This window comes from Cyprinus carpio, chromosome B21 (genome assembly GCF_018340385.1).
Source record: "Cyprinus carpio isolate SPL01 chromosome B21, ASM1834038v1, whole genome shotgun sequence".
Taxonomy (NCBI): domain Eukaryota; kingdom Metazoa; phylum Chordata; class Actinopteri; order Cypriniformes; family Cyprinidae; genus Cyprinus; species Cyprinus carpio.
The window spans coordinates 17354845-17380755 of record NC_056617.1 but is presented as its reverse complement, the minus strand read 5'-3'; the positions used below and the strand labels follow the sequence as shown (position 1 = coordinate 17380755).

The following is a 25911-nucleotide window of genomic DNA, read 5'->3' as shown; positions in this document are numbered from 1 at the left end:
ATCAATAGAATACTGAAATTACAATTCTAATGTGCATTACCAAATTTTGATGTAAGCAAAGATTTAATTGTCGACTAATTCTTCTACTTTGTTGGGGTCACAAAAATTATAAAGAGCCATCCAATTAATCTTATCAAGAATTCCAATAATAATAATAATAATAATAATAATAATAATAATAATAATAATCCCCTCAGTGTAATGTTTTTTTCTTGACTGAAAAACATTTCTTATCATTTTATTACTACATTTTGGGGCCGTACACAAAGAATAATACAACCATCAACATAAAAGTGGAATAAAAAAAAAAAAAAAAAAATCCAACAACAACTGTATGATCTGAACTATTTTTTATTTTATTTTATTTTATTTAATTTTTTTTCAATTGAGAACATGTAAAACAACATTACAGAAAAAAACAGGCAACAAAAACAGAAACTCCAAAGATGATTGAGCAAAAAAAAAAAAAAAGAAAAAAAAAAAGGACACATTCAAAAGACACCAAATACAGCTTCATAATATCTTACAATAGAGGTAGCTTTTGATTTTTTTTTACAATTTTAAGAGACTTCATTAACAGAGTGAGTTTGTTAAAGAAAACCTCGTATAAAGGAGGAGATTTTGACAATCTACATTTATGAATGAAAAATTTGCCATTCAGGATGATAAAGGTTACAAAATTGTGAATATTTTTATCATCATTCTCAAAGTAGCAAATAATTTCTTTCAGATTCAGTGTTATCATTAGATTGATTTTAACTGAAAAAGTAAGAAAACAGTCTTTCCAAAATGACTTAACACTCTAGCAGTCAACAAACAGATGATTTAAAGACTCCTCACAGTTCTTACAAAATAAAATTAGAAAGCCACATATTAGTTGGATATATTTTGTGTAAGATCTTCAGGTGAATTTCTCTTACTTTGTTTTAAAATAAAAAAAAATTGTAAGGGAGCAGCCATGCTTTTCTTTAATTAACATCTCTTAAAATGGAATTCCAGTAAAATGTCCCTCTTGGAGTAACCCTCTTTTGTTTATGATCTGAACTAACATGAAATCCCCGCATTGCTGTGACATCATCGCCCTTGAAGCAGCTAACCAATCACATTCCTATCCTGTCGCACACAAAGCGTGCGTATCGCGTTCCCAGGCCGCTTTGGAATCCCGCGACGCTATTGGCTGAACGACATGTCAATCACAGGATTATCCGCTTCATGGTAGGTTGGTACAGACGCGTTTAAAAACGCCCAAGCAGGAGTCCGCAACATTACCGCGTTTTGTTTTATCATCACCCTGAAGCGAAACATTGTGACGTCGTCATGAGATGCGCGCGGGTCTTCTGTGGATTCCCTTGATTGACAGATCGCGGCCAAATATTTCATTCTTTTGCGCAGCGGCGTTGTAGGCAAGATGCACTTGTGATTTTTTCGTTCCCGACCACAGCTATGTAGTGTCTTCTTCAATGCTTTTTATGATTAGTTAAAGTTGCATTTAAGTTGCAAGTATGGGACTGCCTGCGTTAGAGTTCAGCGACTGCTATGTGGACAGCCCCCAGTTCCGAGAGAGGCTGAAGTCTCATGAACTGGAACTGGAGAAGACCAATAAGTTCATCAAGGAGCTGATTAAGGATGGGAAAGCTTTAATTCAAGCCCTGAAAAGTAAGATGTGTTTGCTTTGCTTACGAATGTTGCGGGGCATGCACTTTGTTTCGTTGTCTTGTGTAATAAACAAACTGTTACAGATGAATAAACACAGCTTAAAGAGTCAGAGAGTCTTACTAGACACTCTAGACACAGTAGAGAGCTTAAGATTCGTAAGACTACTTTTAAGTGAATCATTTGTCACTTTTAAGCCTGTTATAAACTGGAATAGTTTACATCTAGTGGCCCCAAAAGTATTTGGAATCTTTAGTCACACTTGAAAACGGCTGAATATCATTGTACCACGAAATAGCACACGAAATGTTCTCAGATATCTTGTTTCAGAGCTATATTGCAAGTACCATAAAACAACCAGGTTATTGTAGTGGATGTAGGAAGTCATTACTCAGGTTTACACAGGTGTTCTGGCAGATACACTTCTTCACATTAACTGCAACTAACATTTCACCAGTGCATCACACTGTCACAGTGATCTCCTGCAGTGACCCACGGATACAGATTTCCACTCCACTCCCCATTACCTTTAAAAACAAACACTGACTCCAGCAGAACGGGACTGACACCAGACTGGCTCTCTGTGTGTTAAAACCTAGAGACGTGCTCATGTGGTAAGGTTTTGAACACAGTACCGAGGTGTGTCCCAGCTCCCAAGTTTGACAGCTTTATATTCCTCCGGGTTTGTGATGTAATAGCCTCATCTTTGATGTGGTTTCTAGTATTGGAATCATCAGCTTTAACAACATTTGTCTGGGCGAGTCATAATTAAGGATGGGAAAAGAGAGAGATGTTTGCTTTCAAGCTTTGAAAATACGATATGTTAGGTTTCTCTATTACCCTTCTGTAAAAAAAATAAAATAAAATGTTCTGTTTCTCCGTTGCTAATTTTTGACAAATAACTGGTTCACTCAGTGGCTTGCAGTATGTGATGTTTGACCTATCATGAGTAAGAGTAACCTGCTTCATAAACAATAACCACATTAACTTGTTATTTTGCACCGATCATACAACTTCTTCCCACAGTCGGAGACCTGAAATCACATTTAATAACCATGTGAACTCTATATAGCTCTTGTATTCTGTTCAGATGTATTTTTGATATCCTAATTGACATTAAAAGACGGATGGTAAGTTGAGGAGGTTCTTAGGAAATAAGCAAATGTTCTAAGTGACTCATGTTTTGGCAACACCCAAAATAATGGCACAAGGAAGGACTATTTCACAGAGGAAAGCATGTCATTTTTAGACATATGGTATAGGGTGTCGGTAATTGTTAAGGTATTGTTACTTTTCAGGTTTACTATAAGTATGTCGTCTTTTACTTGAGGCGTTAAAAACAAAAAGTGTGTTGTGCGTGGCCAAAACTTGGTGAAACAGAGATAGAGAGATGTAAATGGGTGCTTAGTGTTGGGTGATATGCTCAATTGTCATATCATTCTCGTCAGCCTGGGAGATCACCGATATACGATATTATCGTGCTAATTTATTGAATCATTTATTTATTAGGTTTCATTGCCGGAAAGTGAACCAAAGGCGAAAATCAGCCTAATCTTACAGCCTAAGCCTAATAGAAATATTGTAAGTTACTAATTATAAGGCTTACATTTTCTCAGATATTCAAACAACTACAGAAAATGAGCCAAGAACATTTACAATACCGAAGAACACCATCACAAGCTCAGTCTAGCCTAGCCCAAGTTTCTGTAATTTAAAAAAAAAACCTCTGTTATAATCAGTGAAGCCGTTTACACTGTGTGTGATGATTAAATCTCTTATACTTACATCGCACGTACATCTACACTTTGTTGTTTATGATGAGAGAATTCGCACCAGAGCTGAATTCAGTCAGCGAGCGTGCACAGAACAACTAAACTCTGCTTTTTCAGCGATGACTCATCTAAACGCCTCTGATTGGCCACTGCATTCATTTAACTCAGCAGAATCGTGTGTGATTGGTTATAATGCACAACACTGTAAAAACATGATAAAAGAACACGTAAGCCCTTATATTACGTAGACAGTATTACTATCTTGATATAATAATAATAATATTAATAATCGTCTTGCTATTGTCAAAGGCATCAGCCACAGGTGATATCTCTGACTATCGTTGATACAAGATACTATCGTCTATCAGCACAACCCTAGCTTGGGTTTTGTTATGCAGTTGCTAAGGTATGTTTAGGAGGTGGTTGCACAAAATCACAAGAATATTCTGGTCTCTAGATATGGCTCAGGTTCAGTGTAACTCTATGGGGTTTAAATGAAATTATGAAGGCTTGTATATTAAAGTTAATATGTAGCTATGTCACTGCAGTCACATTTCTACTGATTGACTATGGCTTGTAAAATTTTGAATTGGAGTATAGTCACTAGATTTTTTGTTGCTACATCCAAAGAGCAAGCAAATCACACTCTCACACAAACTTGTTGCGCAGTGCTCTGTATATCACAATCTCTGAATTCCCTATCAGTGTACTCTTCCTCTTTTTTTCTTAAGTAAACGTGTGTATGAGTTTGTTTTACTTCATGCCACCAATGATTCATTTGTAATTTCCTTGTTTCTCCATCTGTCCCGAGCGGGCTGGTCACCTCTGAACCTCTGTAGGTCAGCGTGAAAGGCTGCGGCACCGCTGTCAGCTGCGCTTGATCGATGAGCCCAGAGCTGCAGTACATTTTGAAGCTGACGAATTCACGAACATTAGGCTTGTGCATCGCTGTCACACAATTTTTAGCGTGAAAACATTTTTATGTTTGTTGGAGTGGTTAAAGTAACATTGTGGCTGATGGTGAATATGGATTGTTGGCAGGTCAGGGTGCGAATTACAGAAGTTTGAAGTAGAGGTTATAAACACATTGTTTCAACAAAGTTCACACAATGTTTCAGTATACGCAAGTTAGGGTAGAAGTCAGAACACATTTCAACCTAATAGATGCTTGTGAACAGAAGTCACATTGGTCTGAAGCGGTTACTGTGGCAACAGTATGCTGGCTTCTGTTTTGGATGGAAAAAAAATATGCATTATTTTATTATAATTTCTGTATGAATTGCTTTAGCAATAGATCAGTATAAATTAACCGGGCCGGTTGATGATTTTGAGATTATTGCGTTAGCTAATATAAACACCTGATTGATGGATTAATTGTTTGAAGGGTAACAATCTACATTTTCAATCAGATCTTTTTTTGTGAATTTTGTGTAAAAGAAGTGACATTTAAGCTCTTATTTGTATAAAATCACAGCAATCATTAAATTGAATTACAGTGTCTGTAAAAATACTTGAACACACAAGCCATATTTACAGTGCTGGTAACTGATTACATGTAATCTGGATTAGCTGTGTAGCTATCAGATTCCAAAAATGCAGTACTTGTAATTAGATTATTACGTTTTAAAATTCTCATAATCAGATTACAGTTACTTTTTAATGGATTACATTAATACAAATAATTCACACAATGGCAGTAAAATATTCATAATGTAGATAGTCTCCCTAATTTATAGTTTCTAAAAAAAACAAAAAACTATAATATAATAATAATATAATAATATATATATATATGTGTGTGTGTGTGTGTATGTGTGTGTGTGTGTATATATATATATATTTAGTGTTGTTAAACGATTAATCGCATCCAAAATAAAAGTTTTTGTTTACATAATATGTGTGTATACTGTGTATATTTGTTATGTGTATATAAATAAAAACACATGGATGTATATATTAATGCAATACAGTATATGTTATGTTTATATGTTAAATATATTTATATATAATATAAAATAAGAATATCAATATATGCATGTAAATACATGTAAGTGTTTTCAAAATATTTACTGTGTGTGTATTTATATATAGGCCTGCATAATAAATATACACAGTACACATACATATATTATGTAAAAGATTTATTTAATTTTAGTTTGGATGCGATTAATCGTTTGATAGCACTAAAATATATACATATATATATATATATATGTATGTATATATATATGTATATGTATATATATATATATATGTATATGTATATGTATATATATGTATATATATGTATATATATATATATATATATATAATATATATATATATATATATATATATATGTGTGTGTGTGTATATATATATATATATATATATATATATATATATCACACACACACACACACACACACACACACACACACACACACACACACATTATAATACAACTTATAATTCACAAAATCTGTTTGTCAGGTATGTCTCAAAGACACAGTCTTTGTTTCACACACTGCAGTGAGTTTCTCAGGGTATAAAGGGAAAGAAACATGTTACCTCCCAAAGGATGAGGCTGATTTCACACTGCACAGCTGTGAATGGAGAGAAGATACATTCAGTAGTGCTTCCCTGCAGGGATCAGGGCACATCCACAGATTCACGCATGAGAGGACAACAAAGAAACAGCGTGTGTGTTTTAGTTTGGTTAGTGCTCCATGAGGAGTGGGTTGGAAGGGAAATTAGGGCAGCCTCCGCTTGATAATTATTGTCGCTCTATAATCTCAGCCCTCTGTGTCTGGAGGCAACCTACGATAGCTGATGTGGCTTCTCTTTAAGACTCCAGTCTATTGCGTTGAGCATGAGTGAAGCAGGATTATCGTTAGAAGGATTACATATCCTCTTTAATAAAGAAACTCAGATACACTGTGAGATTATAACTGCATTAAGTGTGCTCTAACACACAGGATTACAATCAAACAAGGCTCTCTATTACTAACTATAAGTGATGGATTATGGATGCATTAATAATGTATGGTTGGAATGTTCCTTAAAATGAATCTGTCTTTTGGAAAGGTACTTGGAATACATAACCAGTTACCTAAAACATTATTATTTGAGTAATATATTATGCAATATGAGTTGACTTATCATCATTACTATAGCTCATATTTAGTGTTAGACATTTGAACAAACCCTTAAGCTTATGTTTTTAACTATTTTTGTAACTCATACCACTCATTCCATGCTTTTGAGAGGTGTTTTGTTATTCCTTATCAAATTCCTTGGCGGTCTGACTGAAGGTTGGCATGACATTTTTCTTTTCCTTTTTTTTTCCAGAAAGAAATGTTTTCTGAAAACTGTTAAACCTACCTAAAAAGCACTGTTTATTTAATATGTATCTCTGTTCTGTTGTATTTATTTAAGCCTGTTGACTGTTAAATGGATCCAGTCCATGTTCATTAGAAATTATTTGATGATGCAGGAATAAAACTGCTAGTATAATTTAATGCAGGTGTTTTTGAACTTTGCTGATTTAAAACATGATCAAAATACTGTGTATTTTGATGCCAAAATTTCAAATAAGAGAGGAAGTGATAAATATCGGTATCGGTATCGGAATCGGCCAGTAAGTGTATGTTAAAATCGGTACCGTATCAGCCCCAAAAAATCCTATTGGTGCATCCCTAGTCAAGTGTTACCTATATTTTCTTCATAAACGTTACTGTATATATTAGCCAATATTAAAAGGTTGATTTCATACGCAAGCTCATTTCCTCAATTTTTATGTAGATCACATCTAACACTCACATTTAAAAGTTAATCTTTAAAAACCCTAACAATTTAAATTCACTTGTAGCATTTAAAATGATTGAATTTTGTTTTTTAAATGACTGATTTTAGTATTTCATTTTTTATTGGTTTAGAAAAAAGTCCCATACGGTTTTAATATTGGCCACTTATTTGGCCACAGCATAAAAAAATAATTATTGGCTTGTCATTTGCCAGAATTTGAATATTGTGCATCCTCGGGAAAAAAATAATAAATAATAAAAATGAATGAATGAATAAATAAAAAGTAGTTTAATTGTTATGTGCTAGTATTGGTTTTATGTTTATAATAAAAAGACAATTTAAAGTTAAAGGGTTATCATCATCACCTTGTTGGGTTCATTTTAGTTAATCATGAAGTTGTCTGCATAAATCTGGAAAAAGATGTACAGTCCCACAGTTTTCAACATCCCTTTCCAGGCAGGAAAAAGGAAGCATCGCTCACTTGCTTCATTCATCGGAATGTTCCGGGTTCATTATGAGTCAAGTTCTGTTGACAGAATTATTTTGTTATACTCAACGTTATCGCTTAACAAAATCATTTCAGCCGTCAATATGCTATTCATAGAGCTTAACTTGTATTTAACTGGGAATATTCCTAAAAGTTTAGGCTGGGATGCAAAATTCAGCTTACATTTATCTTTTTCTGTTGCAAAAAGACAAGAGAAACGTTCTGATCAAAGCTCCTTTGAAGTGTCAAGAGGCATGAATTTGTGGTGAGGAGGAAATGTATTGTCTTGTTTGTGGTTTTAGTTTAGGCCGTCTGCTCTGGGATAAGCTGTTTTTTTCTTGTATGATGTGAAGTATGAGGCCTTTAGCTGATGGGCTGTATTTCAGGAACGCTCATAACGAGGGATCATTCCACAGTTTTGCTGCATTGGTCTCGCATAGACATTCTCACTTGTTAAGACTTCCTGTTTAGTCGTATCCTCTTTGACCAAAACATCCATCATGAATTCAATGCATATGTCACAATCTTTCCATGCTACAAATTGAGCTACCAATTTTGTCATGTCTGTCAGCTTCAAGTGGAAGTCACGTCTTTTACATTTTCATTTTTCTGTCTAACAGAAAAGAATTGTTCACACAAATATAAAAAAAAAAGTTTCAGAAATTGACAGTACATTCACCATGAATGTAGGTCAACTCTTCTTAGGCTCTTAATTATAAACATAACTAAGAGCAGCTTTGTCGTTCTTCAAAATATCTTATTTTTTCTTTCATTAAAATTTTTCTCTCTTTTTTGGGATGAACTAATCCTTTACTGTTGAAACAGAACCCCCACAAAGGTAAACTGATGCAGGAGCTCCAGATTTATTTGAATCTGGTTTGTGGACTTAGATGAACCTTTGCTTGAACATGACCTATGTTGACCTGTGTTGCTTGTTTCATCGGTGAGCTTTGCCAGGGCTTTTTAATTAGCGAGCCACAGCAGTCAGGGGTTGAGGAGCCATGTGCGGTTTGGAAACTAGCTCAGCCTGTGTGAAATCTTGTGTGCGTGTGCCACAGTTTAAGTTCTGTTTTACATTAAATTGATCTTATTTTAACATTCTCCTGCTGTACCCTAACAGTTAATGAGTTGGAGGGCAGAGAGAGGACACAGGAGATGTTTTCTTGGATTGCTTCATGACTGTGTGAAATGCATTTAGGTACCTGCACAGGAAATTATTCTGCAGTTCAGCAAGTTTAAAGGAATAAAAGAGCCAAAACAAACTTTTAAAGCCTTAATATAAGAGATTCCAGTAAGGAAAAAACAACAACTCTTAAATTCTAGGAATGCTAATAAAATAGTAATACTAGAGCTTTGACAATCAGTGATGCACCAAAGTTATTTTTTTTTTTAATTAAATTAAATTTATTTAATAATCAGTGTTTGTATAAATAAAAAGTTTAGTATAAATATTTAAAATTAAGGTATTTTTTATATCAACATATTAATATATTGTACCATAGGATAATAATGTTTTGCTACAATTTGTTTGTTGAAATATAGACATTTAAACTGTGACTAATAATTTGAAGTTTCAAATCAAATGCATTTGATTACATTTACAGTATAATATAATGCCGTGCTTCAGAAAAGCGTAATAAATTTCATTAAATTCATTCACAATATGTACAGTTATTATTATGCATAATATGCTAAAAAAGGCTCAAGTCTAGATGTTTGTATCCCATTCTGGGCATGTTCAAAATTTTAATCATAACACGGTTGTCAATTATTAAATGTTTAGCTACTTACATATTACGTCTCACTTTTTGACCTTAAAACTGAAGCGTCAGACTTTCAGATTTTCAGATTTGAAAGACTAAGGTAAAATTTGTTTGAGCTCAGTCTTTAGTTTCTGGAGTTTGGCTTTCACACACAAACAAACGCATCTGTATGGCTCAGTTTTTGAGCCAGTAATATGCCAGATCTCTCCACAGTTACAAATAATTTTTGTGACTTAATCTTTATCTGTTATCTTAACTTAAGCCATTTAGTCTGAAGGTCAAATACTCCTTAAAGTTATAGAATTTAGTCTTTCTCCTTTAGGAAAACAAACCAAAACCATAATTTTCTGAAGCAACCATGCCATTTTAATTTGCTTCTACAAACCTTTGAGCTCTTTTACTGTGACTGGTGTTTCACGGGACTCATAATCACAAGTGCAGTGCTGTACCAGGTGACCCACTGAGCAAGTTTACATCAAAAACCAAACTGTATAAGCATAGGTTGTGTTAAAGAATATTGAAAATAAGCTTCCATCAGTGAACAATGCAGCAACACAATGGAAATTCAAACCCAGGTTTGAGCCCCAAGTGGCACATATAATTCCCTTCCATGAACTCAGACTTGTCTGACGATGAGTAACAATGGTAACTAATAGTATGGTGTCATCATATCACAGGCTCTGTGGAATGTAACAAATGGTTAAATGTCTGCTTATAAGTAGACCTGCAGTAGCACAAAATTTCAGTTGGCCAAAGCACTTCTGCATTTTGCTTGTAGCTCTAATTGCAACCTGCCATATTTGGGCTTAATTAGCATGCTGCTGAAACTTGCTGTAGGTGTCACGTACAGCATTTTCCAGGCTTTGCTGTCTCATCTGGAGAGGAAAGCAAAACGCAGGTGTATTTTGACAAGATGTAGGAGGGTCAGGCAGATGTTCTTAATGATTTTTCCCCATCATTGTGCCAAATATTGTCTGACTGCTCCACAGTCAGCCTCTCTGCTGTCTGTTATACAGTAAAAACCTCTCTTTGGCCTGTTGACAGCACAGGAACCAAAGGGAAGTGGGCGTTCAAGCATGAGACAATACAGAGTATTGCTAAGAACACAGGCTTTTGTTCCATCTGACAAACCCAGAAATCACCGTAAACACTTTGGAATTTTGGAACACATGTCTCAGGATTCTAAGAGACTTAGATTGATGCATTTAGAGATGAACGTTACTGTCCATATATGAGTATATTCCATATACTCATCAGTCCCAAAATCTACTACAATCACTGTCCCAAATTCCTCTTTTCCAAAGCCGTAAAATGTGTAGGCTTTGGGTAAAGTCCCCTTCGGTTATTTAACTCTCTCTGTCTCTTTGTGAATGCTGAGCATTGTGGCCGGAGGCCGCTCTGCCGTGTTTTGACACTCTGTGTGTAGAACCAGTGAGTCCCCAAGAGGAGCGCGGTAAGACAATGGGCCAGTGTTCACAGGGTCTGGCTGGGCCGGACAGAACCGTTGAAGTCGAGATACTCATTGGCCCTTGGAGATGAGGCAGGGACTTGAAATGTCCTGCCAGCATGTGACGGGTGATCAAGTTCTTCTCATTAACCTGTCAAATGAATGCTTGATGTTGCTGCTCTACTTTAAAGCAAAAGTTGTCCAAGATTGCGGGCTCAACCGCTAAACTACATTGGAAAACTTGCTGGAAGAATTGTTTTAGAAAGATTTCAACATGATTAATTAGGGACAGCAGAATGTTTCAGAAAATTGCCAGGATTCATTGGCTGTAATATCTGAAGAATTGAGGGGAAATGGGAGCACTGTTTTCAAGTTTATTCTCTTTTGATAGGTGCCTGAAAGTTTTCAGTTCCCTCTATAAGAGTTTCAATAACTCTTTAACTACTTTATTTTTGCCTTTTGCAAGCTTTATAATGAGATTGAGTGGATTTTTAAAAATTAACAATTATAATATACTGTAGCTATATCCATTTTTATAGCATTAGCCACAGAAGCAGTGGGTTAGCATTAAACTAGATTGCTGATATGAAGGCAGACATTTCAGATGCCTAAGGTGTCCACTTGTTTCTTTACAGGGCTTGCAAAATTTCAAAATCCCTGGAAGCCCTTCGGGCAGGCATTCTTCAGGTTTTGGTAGCCCAAAATTAATAAACTAGCCCAAATAAAAAAAGACATTGGCTGAACTTTACTGTGGACAAATCAGCATGATCAGCAAAAACTAGTAGCATATAGAGATGTAACGATTCACTAAACTTATGATGCGATAAAATTCACAATACATATTACACAATAATTTTCTTACAATTTATTTATATATTTACTTTTTGTACAAAATGAGATTTAAGACAAATTATAAATGAAAAGCTGTCCTTTTATTATTTATTATTTATTTGTTTATTATTCAGACAAAATGCTGCATATTTCTTTGTGAAAATTAAAAGAAATCTCTTCATATAAACAAAGGCTTTGCCTGGGCTTTATTTAAAAATCAGAGACAACCATTTGAAATGCTATCCAAAAAGATGCTAAATACATGTTATTTGGACTGTATAATTTAAAAATTTGAAGCAAAAACAGAATGGTCTGACTTTAGCTTTGTAAATGAGACGCAAATGTCACTCTCAAACAGCAGGTGGCGCTTATGGAACAGCAGGTGTTTATAGCCTGCTGCCCCTTTAAGACTGAATGCACGGATCTAATATTATAATGCACAGGAGAATTCTTTCTCCACTGTATACGTCCACTTAAAACATAACCGACTGTGTTTACAAGCATACTTACAGAGACAATTATTTTGACATAATTTTGTGTGTATGTGTTCATTCAGAAGCAAGGATACGCGAAAGAGGAATCAATTCTGTGTACACGCATTGTCTGAAATGCGGCTGTCTGTGCGCGCTTTGAATGAGTGCACGCAAGCTCAGAATGTGCGCAAATAGTTTAAAACGCATGAATGTTTAAATCGGCAAGACTTAGAAACAAGTGCAAATGATCAACTACGATCCGTTTCACCCTTACAAGCGAGTGAACAACGCGAATCAAGTTAGGAATTTTACTTCACTATTCAAGATAGCCAGTCGGGCAGGATGGTGAAACATTTTGGTAGCCTGTCTGGAAAACAAAATAGCTCCGGGACGTCGGGCTAGCGATTTTGCCAGCCCTGCTTTATTTTTTCAAAATCTTCCTAAAAAATACTCCAAAATACCACTGATACTACAATTATTGATTTTACCAAAACTACTACTCAAAGTATATCTATAATATTTTGTTGTGCTTGAAATTGCAATTTAATTATAATTATGCACAACATCTTTAAATGCACAACAAATAATTTTCTAAATAAATGAAATTAAAGTATATTTGACCATAAATGCCTGTCTGCACATGCAACAGTACCTTTGAATCTCATTTTAAAGACAATAGAATTATAAAATGACATATAAAATAGGTAAGACCTATTTAAGTGTTGAAAAGCACTCTTAAGCGTAACTAATTGCATTTAATACCATTCAAATCTATAATACGTTTGAATTGAATTGTAAATAACATGAAATTAAGTGTCCAAAAACATTATTCATTATTCATTTCAAAATGAAGTTCTTTTAAATTACATTATTTCTGTAATAAGTACATAAAAGTATGCTAAAGAGTACTTTTTTCCCACAAGGTTAAATAGATATAACACCATAAAAGTAGTCCAAATGACTTATCAGGTGCTTTTTTTTTATTGTTGTAGAATTTACTGACCAAACTAACAGACCTAAAAAGAAGCTCTTGTCCACTGAAAATCTTAACTACCCTAGCTCAGGAAACTGTGAATAGCACACAAATCCTTTGGACCACTTTAATAATACATTTATAGTATGGTGCTTTTGTGTCCTGTTTGAAGCTAGGCTCAGGTTCCCATTTACACTTTAAACAAATGTGTAGGTGAGGACAGCATTTTAATTTTTATTAGACCTAGTATTTCATTAGAATACATTACCTCCTCAGGTTAAAATGAATCTTATTTTATATAGTGAGGGATGTGATGGACTGAGGCAGTGTGAAAAGGAATTCACTCTGCAGGTCATTCTGTGAGGGAAATGATGAATAATTAACCAGGATCACTGACTGGGCTGCAGAAGGTCTGTCACTGGCTCTTATCGTCTCTTACAGACTTTTACTAGCCGTGCCATAAGTTTTAACAAAAGCGCTGTGTCTGCAAGCGGTCACAAGGGCCGGCGGCCCCATCCTATTCATCCACAAGCTGAGGGGTAGTCATGGCCTAATGGATAGAGAGTTGGACTTGTAACCTGAAGGTTGCGGGTTTGAGTCTCAGGTCCGGTGGGGATTGTAGGTGGGGGAGTAAATGTCCAGCGCTCTCTTCCCCCTCAACACCACAACTGAGGTGAGACCCTTGATCAAAGCACCGAACCCTCAACTGCTCCCCAGGCACTGCAGCCTACTGCTCCGGGGATGTGTGCATTTGGATGGGTTAAATGCAGAGCACTTATTCTGAGTATGGGTCACCATACTTGGCCACACGTCACTTCACTTTTACTTTCAATGCAACTGTCAGAACTGTGCAAACTAAAACAATGCTTGTATTGTATAGGATTAGGATATAGATTCAACATAAGGTCACCTTCTGTATATTAGTATTTACCTCACCTTGTGGAAAAGCTATGTGTGATGAGCTTTGATTCACAAGACTCGAAATTACGACCATTTAAGTCACATATGCTCCCTAAATTTAATGTGTGTGCGACGTCAAAAAAAATTTGGGAGCATTTGTGCGAGTGCAAATAATTGTTAAGGGGCGACTTGTTTTCATTTCTCTACAAAACGTTGGCTTATTACTGCAAAGTATGTGCCTGCTGAGAGCTCATACAGTGATCATATAATCAATTAAACTTCATCTTTACGTTCTTACGTTTAAAGCAGATTTTAGGCTGGTTAATATTAGCCGTCAATCACTCCCTTTCACTGCGCTCCGTTATCACATGACAGCTAACTAGCGCGGAAAATGTAAAGAGATGAAGAGAGAAGATGAAAAGAACACTGTTAAACAGGGCTCTCGACATTAACACTTGAGTTTTCATATTTATTACATATGATACAGTTAAGTAACATTACACAACCAAGAATGCTATTTTCCCGAATATCCTGAATAAAACCATTAAGACTGAAAATGTGACACTGATTTCATACGACAGTTCAGTAAACTGTAAATAGTTAAAATTAAATCACTTACATTTTCTACGCAATATTATCTGTTTTTGTTCTGTTTCAGCAGCGAAAATAGTTCCAAACAAAGATCACAACAGAACTATGGAGCAAAAATATGCAGATTTAAATGTCAAAGCTGATAGAACACCGATGAGAATATTGCTCATATTAAATATAGTTGTGTTGCTAAATTTTTGCTGGTGCTAAAAATTCACAAAACCTAAACCGTTGTTACAGTATATTTTACAGTAAAATGTAAAAATGTTATGTCCTACTTAAATGGGGAAAAAGTAAACTAATTTTATTTAATCTGAATTATTTTCAACCTTGACACATTTGCATTTTATTGTAAATAAAATTAAATTAAGTGTCAAAAACATAACATTCAGTTCACAGTTAAGTATATACTGTGTGTGTGTATATATATATATATATATATATATATATATATATATATATATATATATATATATATATATATATATATATATATATATATATATATATTATTAATATTATTAATAACTTCTGTAGCAAATGTAGCTATTGCTCATTGTGAGGTTAACTAATTAGATCTTATTGAAAAGTGATACCTATTGGTCTTTACAATTCTTTTGCACTTTAATCTGTGTAAAACTGTTTAACTTTATAAATTTTTTGTGTATTGCTTTATAGTATTTAAATTTTCAGTTATTTTTTTGTTTGAAGTATATATATATATATATATATATATATATATATATATATATATATATATTATACATATATATATATATATATATATATATATATATATATATATATATATATATACTTATGTATATATATATATATATATATATATGTATAAATGCTAGTTTTAAGAATTTCAATTTTAATGAGGCTTTTCCCTTCATTATTATGTCAAGACAGCTAATGTCATCCTGACATTTCTGCTGTTATGCTCCTCATCTACGTCACTGTAATCTGAAGCCATAAATGACAGATGGGTGCCACCCCCACACGATAAGGTGTGCATTATCTTGGTGGTCTCTGGAGGAGGCAGGCAAGCCCAGCGCCGTGTGAGCGTGTTGTGATAGGCCAACGGCTCTGGACTGTGAGCAGGGAGGCCCCGGGCTGCTGCTGGCACTTTATATGCCAACTCAAACAAACCACAACACACTGGCAATGAGTGGGAGAGCGCAGGCAAGCTCCTGGGCCATTTCCCTCCCATACTGCTCCAAAAATAACCCCTGCTGACAGTGTTTTAATCTCCACACAACCCCCTCTAGTCTCTCCAGGGGTTCGAGGAAAACTGTAAGGCAGAGAGACTTCCACAATTCAAGCCAAGTGCTTGCTTTAGAAAGAACGAGTGAGCCGTGGGTAAAATCTGGGAGTGATTTGCAGATCAGCACAGAGTGATTTGGTGATTAGCACCTGTGCACTGATCCAAAACCTCAGCAGCCTGTGAGAGCTTTTCTTAGCTCAGTATTGAGTGAGCTCCTCATGATGCCTAACCTCATCAAACAGTTTACAAGATGCATTCTCAGTTAGTTCACAGTATAAATAAACCCAAAGACATTCAAAGCCAAAGCGTTGTATAAAAATTTGAAATTTGAAGAATGTGCTGATATATATTTTCCTTGAAACGAGGCAGTCAAACAAATGTCAGTCTCTCAGTGTTATTGCCTCATAAACTTCATGGGATCATATGAATTTTGCCTTATATAATTTCATTGTGAATTTTTTGTTGCGATGCACAAAGGTTGAAACAGATACAGCCGACACAGCAATACTGGCTCAGTCAATAGCATGGGTTTGGAAAGAAGCTTTTATTATTTTGGGATAAATGAATGGATTTAGGTGGATTCATTGTTATTTTTTATTTAAGTTTAAATTTTCTTTTTCAGTATATACACTTTAAACACATTTAAATGTGCAGAGGCTTAAAACAAACTAATGTCCACAAATTAAATAAATATAAAAATAAATGAGCGCATACAAAATAAATATAAAATAGTTTAATGAAAAGTTATTAAAAGTTAAAAATAATACAAATAAATATACATTTAAAACTAAATACAGAAAATAATAATTAAAGAAAAAAGGTAATAAAATAAATTATTTATTCCTTTATTTATTTTCCTGTTATGACATTTATGTATATATGTATGTATGCATTTTTAACTTTAAATAATTAAAAATTTGCTAAATATTAAACCTAATCATTAGGGTTTTTAAGACTTTAAGCGAGCATAGATGATGGTAAATGTATTAAAAAATTATTCTAATGTAGAGAGATGCTTTCCAAAACAATGTGGCACTCCAATGAGGCGTGAAGACAGCAGCTGACCTACTAAAGCTTGTCTTCTTTCATTGTGTCATGAATTGTCAGGTTATCCAAAGCAGTGCTGCTGTATCACATTTCCTTAGAACAGAGGATTTTAAAAGTTAAAATGAGGACTGTTCAAAAAGAAGTTTTGAAAGTGAGTGGCCAGTTATTTCTTCATGTGACAGCGGCAGGCTCTGAAGCCAGTGAAGGTACTGAAGCTTGTGAATTTGTTCTTCCGGCCTATTATTCCTGTGCCCGGAACCCTAGAGTGCCAACAACAGCATAGCAACGAAAGAATACAGCCCGTTCACCTCTGAACTGAGCACTTAGAAACTGCTGTCCGCATGTATAGAATTATAAATGGGGAACTTCAGGTTATTTCGGTGATCTCAGTGGTGTTTTTTGTCTCAGAAAAGGGAAGAAACAACCTCCAAGAGTTTCAGTGGTGTTGCAGTAGCAATGCCATAAATGTAGCTATTTGTTTAGCGTGAGAATAGCGCAGCTATTCCAAAATAGCGTGCCGCTACAACCAGCTATTTGTTTTAGTAAAGTAGTGCTGAAGCTGGATGTTGCACACTCACTTGAAGTTAACCTTTTAAACCTAATTTAATAATAGTAATTGCTTTTTTTTTTCCTATTCTACATTATTATATCTATATGATTCCTAAACTTTCTTGAAGCTTTTTCTTTTTTAATGCATATATATATATATATATATATATATATATATATATATATATATATATATATATATATATATATATATATATATATATATGTATATATATGTGTATATATATATGTGTAATACACACACTATATATATATATATATATATATATATATTTGTTACTGGACGTAGAAACACAAATAGCCATCTTTGTTACTGGACGTGTGTGTGTGTATTTTTTTCTTTCTCAGAATTGAACTTTAGAACTCACAAATTGTGAGTTTATATCTCACAATTCTGAGAAAAGCCAGCATTGCGAAATAAAACTTGCAATTGCAAGAAAAAATTCAGAACTGCGAGTTAAATAACTACAAGGATTAATTCAATCTATAGTCTAACATAACTCAAACTATATAGTCTATAGTTCAAATATACTTTATAATTATACTCTCTTAAGAGAGTAACCCAAACAGGGAGGAATTAGTTACTAAAATGACAGGAAATAAAGTAAAAGGAAACATGTGATATTGGCCAGAATATTGGTATTATTGGTGCATTCCTTAAAAAAATAAATTAAAAAAAGTAAATAAATAAAAATTAAATAAAAGTAAATTTACTAACTACATAAATAATCCAGCTGTTTTTTTTTTCAAATTTGGGCGATTTTCAGTTGTAGTCCTATACATGGATCCATATTTCATTAAAACTAGACTTTAATTTAACGAAAATGTGAGTAATGTGTTAAACTGCTGTTTTGCAGTTACCAAGGTCTTGTTAGGTGTTTTTTTACTGTCTTAAGTCAGACTACTGAAGGTCTTTATGAAAATATAAGACTAATTCTAAGATTTTCTTCCAAGTTTATGAATGCTTGGAAAAAGTGTTAGCATACAAGTTACTTGTAACATTCTATTTTTGAAATGTCTGAACTGAAGCTGTACTACAAATATCTCGTCAACCGTTTCAAAGTAGCTTCCTCAGGACTGAGTTTCAGGTCTTCGCTCATAGCATTTCATTGCTTTCTTCTCAAATGGACAGATGTTTTGGTTTCATGCAACCCTCCAAGTCCTTGAGGGTTTTCCTTTGGGGTGTCTGTTAGGTACAGGCACCCTCCCCCAGGCCTTCTGCCTCATCCAGATAACAGTGATCACCCGCCGCCTGTTTACTGACTAGCAATCAATCCCATTCAGCACGTCCCTTGGGCTGCACCAAGACTGGCAGGTGTTTTCATGTTCTTCTGATCGAGCAAAAAGCAGCTTATGCTATCATACATGTGCAGGCATTATTAAACACTTGCTGCAAGTGTTGAAACAGCACAGAAGCAAACAAACACAAGTAAGCGCAAAAAGCACATGCTTGTAGGGTTAAAGTTATCCGTCACGGCTTGCCATAATAATGGGATTTCCCCGCTGACCTAGAATCCTCTTCCTAGCGGAGATCCCAATGCCTCCGCAGAATGCATTCAGCTCGGGACGTGTGCTTTTGGTTTTTGCCCTCCCTTTCTCCTGCAGAAATCACACTTAGCACATGTTCAGCATGTTGGCACGGTGAGCTCATGAATAATTTGAATGATTAATTTCTGTTTGGGGAAAGCAAGCAATGCTTGAAGCAGTTCTAAGAGGATCAAAGTGCATATTGATCCAGATTTCTTTGAATCTGGATTTTGTATCATTATCTCTTTAGAGGCTAATTTGTGGCTGTATTAATTAAAAGAGACAAGCCAGACAAGTACTTGCGTTAAGTGTTAGTCAACATGAAATGAAAATAACCCTATTTCTTTGAGAGTTAAATGTTATTCCCTATATTAAATAAGTTACGTTGTTATAGTGCATTGCACTAAAGCAGATTATTAATATATTATCTGGAAAATATGAAACCTATAAAGCCTATTGTATCATTATTGTATCTGTATCAAATTTTTAATAGTGGTCGACCAATATTGGCTTTTTGACAGCTGATGACGATATCTTGGAAAGCAGGGGGCCGATAGCCGATATAAAGATGATATAATTTTTTACGAATTTTAATTCATATTTAAAAAATTTGACATAATTTGACAATGGATTAAAAATTAAATGTGTAAAATAAACATACTTATACTTTAGATGACCATAGTATTTTTCACAAATAAATAAATATTTAATAAAAATATAATTAAAAAGGAAGTAAACACTAGGTGCGTTTACATGGACACTTTTTGCTTCCATCGGAATGAATTCATTCTGATTGACGAATCCGAACGTAGTGTTTACATGAATGCTAAATAAAGTGATCGGGTTGATATCCGCGTTTATATGTCACAAGCTTCTGATCGGATTTACTCTTTTGACATGTGCACACTGCATGAATATACAGAGTTTCCCGCTGCTGTCGCACACTGTTTTAAAAAGCACACGTGATATTTATCTACTCCGGGTCCTAATTAGGCGACGACCAGCACATGAACTGTTGTGCTGCTTAACGTTACTTTAAAAAAATAAAAAAGTAGTACAAGTGCCCCTTCCCGCACCCAAAACTAGTTGTCTGTTGATGAGAGTCTTAAACAAGGACTGGTGGGACGTGGTCCTGTTCCACTTCACATACGCTGAGTGAAAGGGGAGTTTTATAATGACAGGACACTTATTTATGACACTTTGTTCGCCTGGAAGAATAGCTCGTTCTGCGCGTCATACATCATTACACTATTTTTACGTCACTGTGCATGCGCAGTACTTTCCAGTTCGGATTTCAATCCGATGAAGTGTTTACATATCCTCTCGCTCGGATTACAAAAGGAATAAACCACCCCTTACAATCCGATCGAAATTTTAGTCGGATCTGGCCAATTCGATCCGATTGACGTGTTTACATGTGACTTTTTTATTCTGATTGTGCTTCTAGTCCTATTACGATTGGATTAGTAGGGTCCATGTCAACACAGCTACTGTAACCAACAAGGCACTGAGTATTCTGGGAAGTTTGTGTGCATTGGGAATCATATTTTTCAAATAAAGCCAAGGTAACACTCATTTTACATACAGCACACAGAGAAAATGACATGAATATGACAGTGGGGGAATGCATAAAGCACAGAATAATTTGAATTCATGAGTTTAAAGTTTAAAGCATTCAGTTCACACGGACCGACCATCACACACCGAACATGCCTTTCTCAGCGCCGTCAAAATAAAAGTCCCAACTCGAACACATCGGCCAAGCAGAAAAACTTATTGACCGATGCCAATATTTGAAAAATGCCAAATATCGGCAGATTTATCGGCCTTGGCAATATATATGTGTCGACCACTAATTTCTACTGCCTCTTAATTATCAGCATCATGAAAAACCTGTTGTACACAATCACCTGCTTGGTAGTTTATAATTTTTTTTAGCAAGTAAAAGGCCTTTTAGTATAATTCTAAAATGTTCCACTTTCAGGTCTATGCTGTTATAAAGATCTCAGGTATTTTAATAACAAGCTATACAATTTTCATCTAACATTTTGGCCATATATGGTTGTGAGTTCGAGTCTCAGGCCGGCAGTAATTGTAGTTGGGGGGAGTGCATGTACAGTGCTCTCTCCACCTTCAATACCTTGACTAGGTGCCCTTGATGAGGAGCCCTTGGGAAAGGCAACTGATCCCTGGGTGCTGCATGGTAAGTGGATGAGCATTGATGGGTGTGTGTTCACGGTGTGTGTGTGTTCACTGCTGTGTGTGTACACTTTGGATGGGTTAAAAGCAGAGCACGAATTCTGATACCATACTTGGTCACCATACTTGGCTGTATGTCACGTCAGTGAAGTCACTTCACTTCAATTGGTGTAAATACTGACTTCTTTATATTTTCTTATTTATATCCAGGAATTCTTTATAATTGGCAACTGCTTGCATGCAATTCAAAGAAAAAGTCAGAATTGCAAGATAAAAAGTCGCAATTCCCCTTTCTTTTTAATTCAGTAGCGGGAACTGGCTTACATAAGAAAGGGTATGAAGTAAAAAAAAAGAAAAAAATGCCTGAAACTGAGGTTAGTGGGACCTTTTTAGGTCCAGTCACATCGAAAGATTTATGGTGGAATCTTAAAGAATGACTCACTGCAGATGTAACGCTTCAGAATTTATTCCAATATTTCACTGAAGTATGTGCTCATATGGATTCAAAAAGGTTTGGACAAAGCTCTGAATATTCACACGCTATACAACCACCTCTGTTTGGGAAGTTTACTTGGACATATCCACAATGCGTTCATTGTTGACATGTTTAGCTATCTACTGACTGAAAGTACTGCATGCACATTTAAGTTGTGCTTCTTTCCAAGATCTGTCACATTCATAATGAGAGCTGATGGAAAGAGGTCATAGAGTCACCTCCATAACCCGTCAGCCAGAATTACGGATGCAGTTCTTTCAGGTCAAGTGTCATACAGCTAGAGCTGTGAGCCAGGTGCAGGAATGCTAATTACACCCAATCATTTTGTTGGATTAATTGACTTGTTTTTAATTGTCCACAATGGCTCTTTTGTAATCCAGCTGGGCCAGTTGTACTGTCCTTTACTATAATGAGGTTACAGCAAAGTTGGTTAGCAACATATGATGAGACTATATGCCTGCAGAAGCATAATCTGTATCATGTGTCGAAGAATATGGTACAATGCTTCATTTAGCACTTTTTAGACTCATGCGAAAACCACCGGCTTGAATGGCAGTGTTGTTCTACAGTCTTATCCATCTACATTACTGTTTATGACACTGTTTAATTCATTTAACATATGAAACTACTTTAGATATTCAGCCTTAGAGGAAAACATCAGATAACAGACTATTTTTTTCCAGTCTTGTTAGCCTGAATTTTCTGTTGATGGTGAATCTCTTACAATGCAACTGTGTCCTGTTTTATATTTTCCTTCAGAGATACAAATGCATCACAAAAGCATAAGTTAATTTCATGCCTTCATTCTTAAGACTGTTTCATTGTTCTGTGATGTTATATTTCCACAAGGCAACTTGAAATTCCCCATAAACACAGTAATCTAGTGACTCAATTGTCATTCATGTGACAGAAATGCTACTTTACTGCTGTGTATGTGAGAATAGCACTTTAACAGCACTGTAGCACTATTACGAGCTATAGCTTTGCACTACACCTGATCCTATAATTAAACTTTAATGTGTAACTTATGCAGCACTGTTTGTACATTGGAAACTATTGATACTTAAAATCATGCAGCTTGTTGAGGAAAAAGTATGATATAACATATTATGGGTGTGCAATATTTATTATAGGCTATATATTGTTGTTTTAACGATATGCAAGCTGATATTATCCAATATGTCACTCACTTTACAAAAAACAAAAAACAAAAACACTTCTTAAGAATCTTGCTTATGTTTTTTTTATTGTTAAGTAATAACACACAAGCAAGAGTGCTGTTTTCCTGAATATTAGCGCATGGGTGCGATTAATTTTGTACATCAGTTCAGAATGAGAAGTGAATATTGAGAGAGTTACATTATAAGACACAAATTTTCCTTTTCTCTATTTTGCCTATGAAAATGGTTCCAAAAAACTTGTCTAGAACATATGCGTGTCTCAGAGCAAAACACAGCGGTATTTTGTTCTGGAATGTATGTTTCTGTACAAATCAATGATTCAATAATCCATTCATAAAGTCAGCCACTTGCTTCCTTTCTAAGGCCTTGTTTACACTGCCAGGTAAATGTGACCCAATTTTTTAAATTATTTATTTATTTATTTTTCTTAATTGCTCATTGTGACTCGTTTTGTTAGCACAAGTCACATTATTTTCATGAGGAAGCACATGTGGAGGCAGTAAATGACAACAACGCATGCGCGATGTTTCAGGCGGTATGGCAAGTGTAAACACATGAATCGAATATGGCTCACAATTGAAAGAACGTGTAAATGGACAGCCAAAAACATCGGATATAGGCAACATATCAGAATTGGGCATCAAGACCTGCAGTGTAAACGAGGCCTAAATGAATCAACCATTTTGTAGGAATTGTTTGAATGAATGAGTCACTGAATCATTCATTAATCACTCATTAAGGGACTTGCTGCCACCTACTGGCAGTTTTAGTGTCATATTTATTTATATATGACAGGCCTAAACCAGCCAAAGTGGCAGCATAAAAATCAAGATATAATTTTTATATGTCTAAAATACATCTAATTATATTTTGCATAGGGTCTTAAACAGTACAATAGTGATGCTTTTGGACGTAAAAAGTCTCATTTGAAAAGGAGTACGCTTTAGCATAATTTTACAGAGAGCATTTATTATGGACATTAAAAACACACAACAAAAGATAAATAGTTAATTTTCAATTATTTTAAGTGTACCTAAGTGTATTTTGAAACATAGCAATGAAAGTTTCTTTTAAGTACACTTGCAATAAGTGGCCTTATATTTCATTAATATTATATTATAACAAGTACAGTTATTTAAAAATATAATTTTAAGATTTCAAGTACACTGCATTCACTGCATAAAATTATGCACATTTCTTTTTTTTTAACAAGGGTTAAACTAAAAGTTTTATGTAAAGTGACTATCTTACTGTAAGAAATGCTTTGGGTAAACCATGCATGCATGAACGTTTTATTCTGTTGCTCATGCAGTGTTGAGCCCTTTCCTGTTGCAGACCAGCATTTAGTTTCATTGTTGCAGCAGCGTGTTAAAAATGTCTGAAATCAACAGAGCCGGAAACTAGTGGAGGGGAAGGGTCGTACTGCGCTTCCGTATAGAACTTAGGAGTGATTTCATTTCTTTTTTTAGTATGACCTCCAAACCTCTTTTTCCTCTCTGGTTGCTGTGTCAGCGACAGCCAAACCAAAAGCCAAAATCTCTAACGTAGGATTCCGTCAGAGGGGGGAACAAGGAAGAAAGAAATCTTCCTGACTTTTTTGGGAACCTCTTTGTCGCAGTTGCTAGGAGACCGGAGCTATGTGGCCGAACATTGCATTGAGAGCGGGATAGAGAGGGTAGAAAATAGATATGGGACAGGCCAAAGAATAGAAAAGATGGGGGAAGGCTTGAAAGATGAAACGCCATTGAGACCAACCTCCTTATTTATTTGTTTTTGCATCCTTACACTAAAAAAAGTCTTTTTAATGGCTCTTAAATGGCTTTGCTGACAGAGACTGGACATGAATTCATCCTCCTTTCTGCCATCTTGGCATTAGGCTTCTGATAGGTCTTAGAAACTTCTGGAAACCCAAATAAGATAGTCTTTTTTTTATTGATGTTTGTCAACCCATGTGAAAATATTTTATATTTATATTATTATAATTAATTTTTAACTGTTAAATATATACGTTTGTGTGTGTGTGTGTGTGTGTGTGTGTGTGTGTGTGTGTGTGTGTATATATATAAATTCAAATTTAAAAAGTTTTCACCCCCCGGCTCTTAATGCATTGTGTTTCCTTCTGGAGCATCAGTGAATGTTTGAACCTTTTTTAATAGTTGTGTTTGAGTCCCTCAATTGTCTTCAGAATCATACAGTCACTGCTGGAAAGGGTTCAGATATGCAAAAGATGCTGAAAACTGAAGAATCTGCGGGAGCTATAGGATTTATTTGAAGAACAGTTCTCAGTTTAACTGTTCAGAACAAACAAGGGACTCATGAACAACCATCACAAAACACAAAAATATTCGTGGATAGGGATTTAACGATTCACTCAACTCACGATTCAATTCGATTAACGATTTTGATTTCACAATTCAATTTGATTCACTTTTTTTTTTAAACAACATGATATTTAAGACAAATTAATTAAATGTGACAGATAAATTAAATGAGTCCTTTTGTTATTGCTTTGACAAAATCCTGTACATTTCTTTGTGAAATTGAAATAACTATAATAATATACTAATATAGCACTTGCATATTATTGCTCTTTTGTTGGTTTTGATTGCTTATATTTGTGTCATTTGTAAGTCGCTTTAGATAAAAGTGTCTGCTAAATGACAAAATTTAAATAGAATGTACATGTACAATAACAAAACTAAACTGAAATTTTAAAACAAGCCCCAAATCAAATAAATAACACAAATAAAATAAATCTCTTCATAGAAACAAAATAAGGCTTTGTCTGTGCTCTTTACATTTAAAATTAGAGGCAACCACTGCATTTTAATCATGATCCAAACAAAGATGCTGCATACACAACATGAACAATTTTAAATTTAATTTAAATTAGATTGTATAATTTCGAAATTTTAAAGCAAAAACAGAATGGTTTGACTTCAGTT

General features: G+C 34.8%; 1 protein-coding gene across 5 annotated transcripts in view; it reads left to right on the top strand.

The window, feature by feature from the left end:
• The first annotated feature begins 1196 nt into the window (after window positions 1-1196).
• LOC109070285 (rho GTPase-activating protein 26-like) overlaps window positions 1197-25911 on the top strand; it is an 86261-nt gene continuing 61546 nt past the window's right edge. For 3 of the 5 annotated variants that reach the window (XM_042748393.1, XM_042748394.1, XM_042748392.1), the window contains exon 1: window positions 1198-1656. In XM_042748393.1, the coding sequence (XP_042604327.1) occupies window positions 1503-1656 (154 nt within the window). In that variant the 5' untranslated portion in view covers window positions 1198-1502. Of the gene's footprint in view, window positions 1657-25911 lie in introns of all 5 variants that reach the window. The other 2 variants (XM_042748396.1, XM_042748395.1) reach the window with 1 other exon arrangement.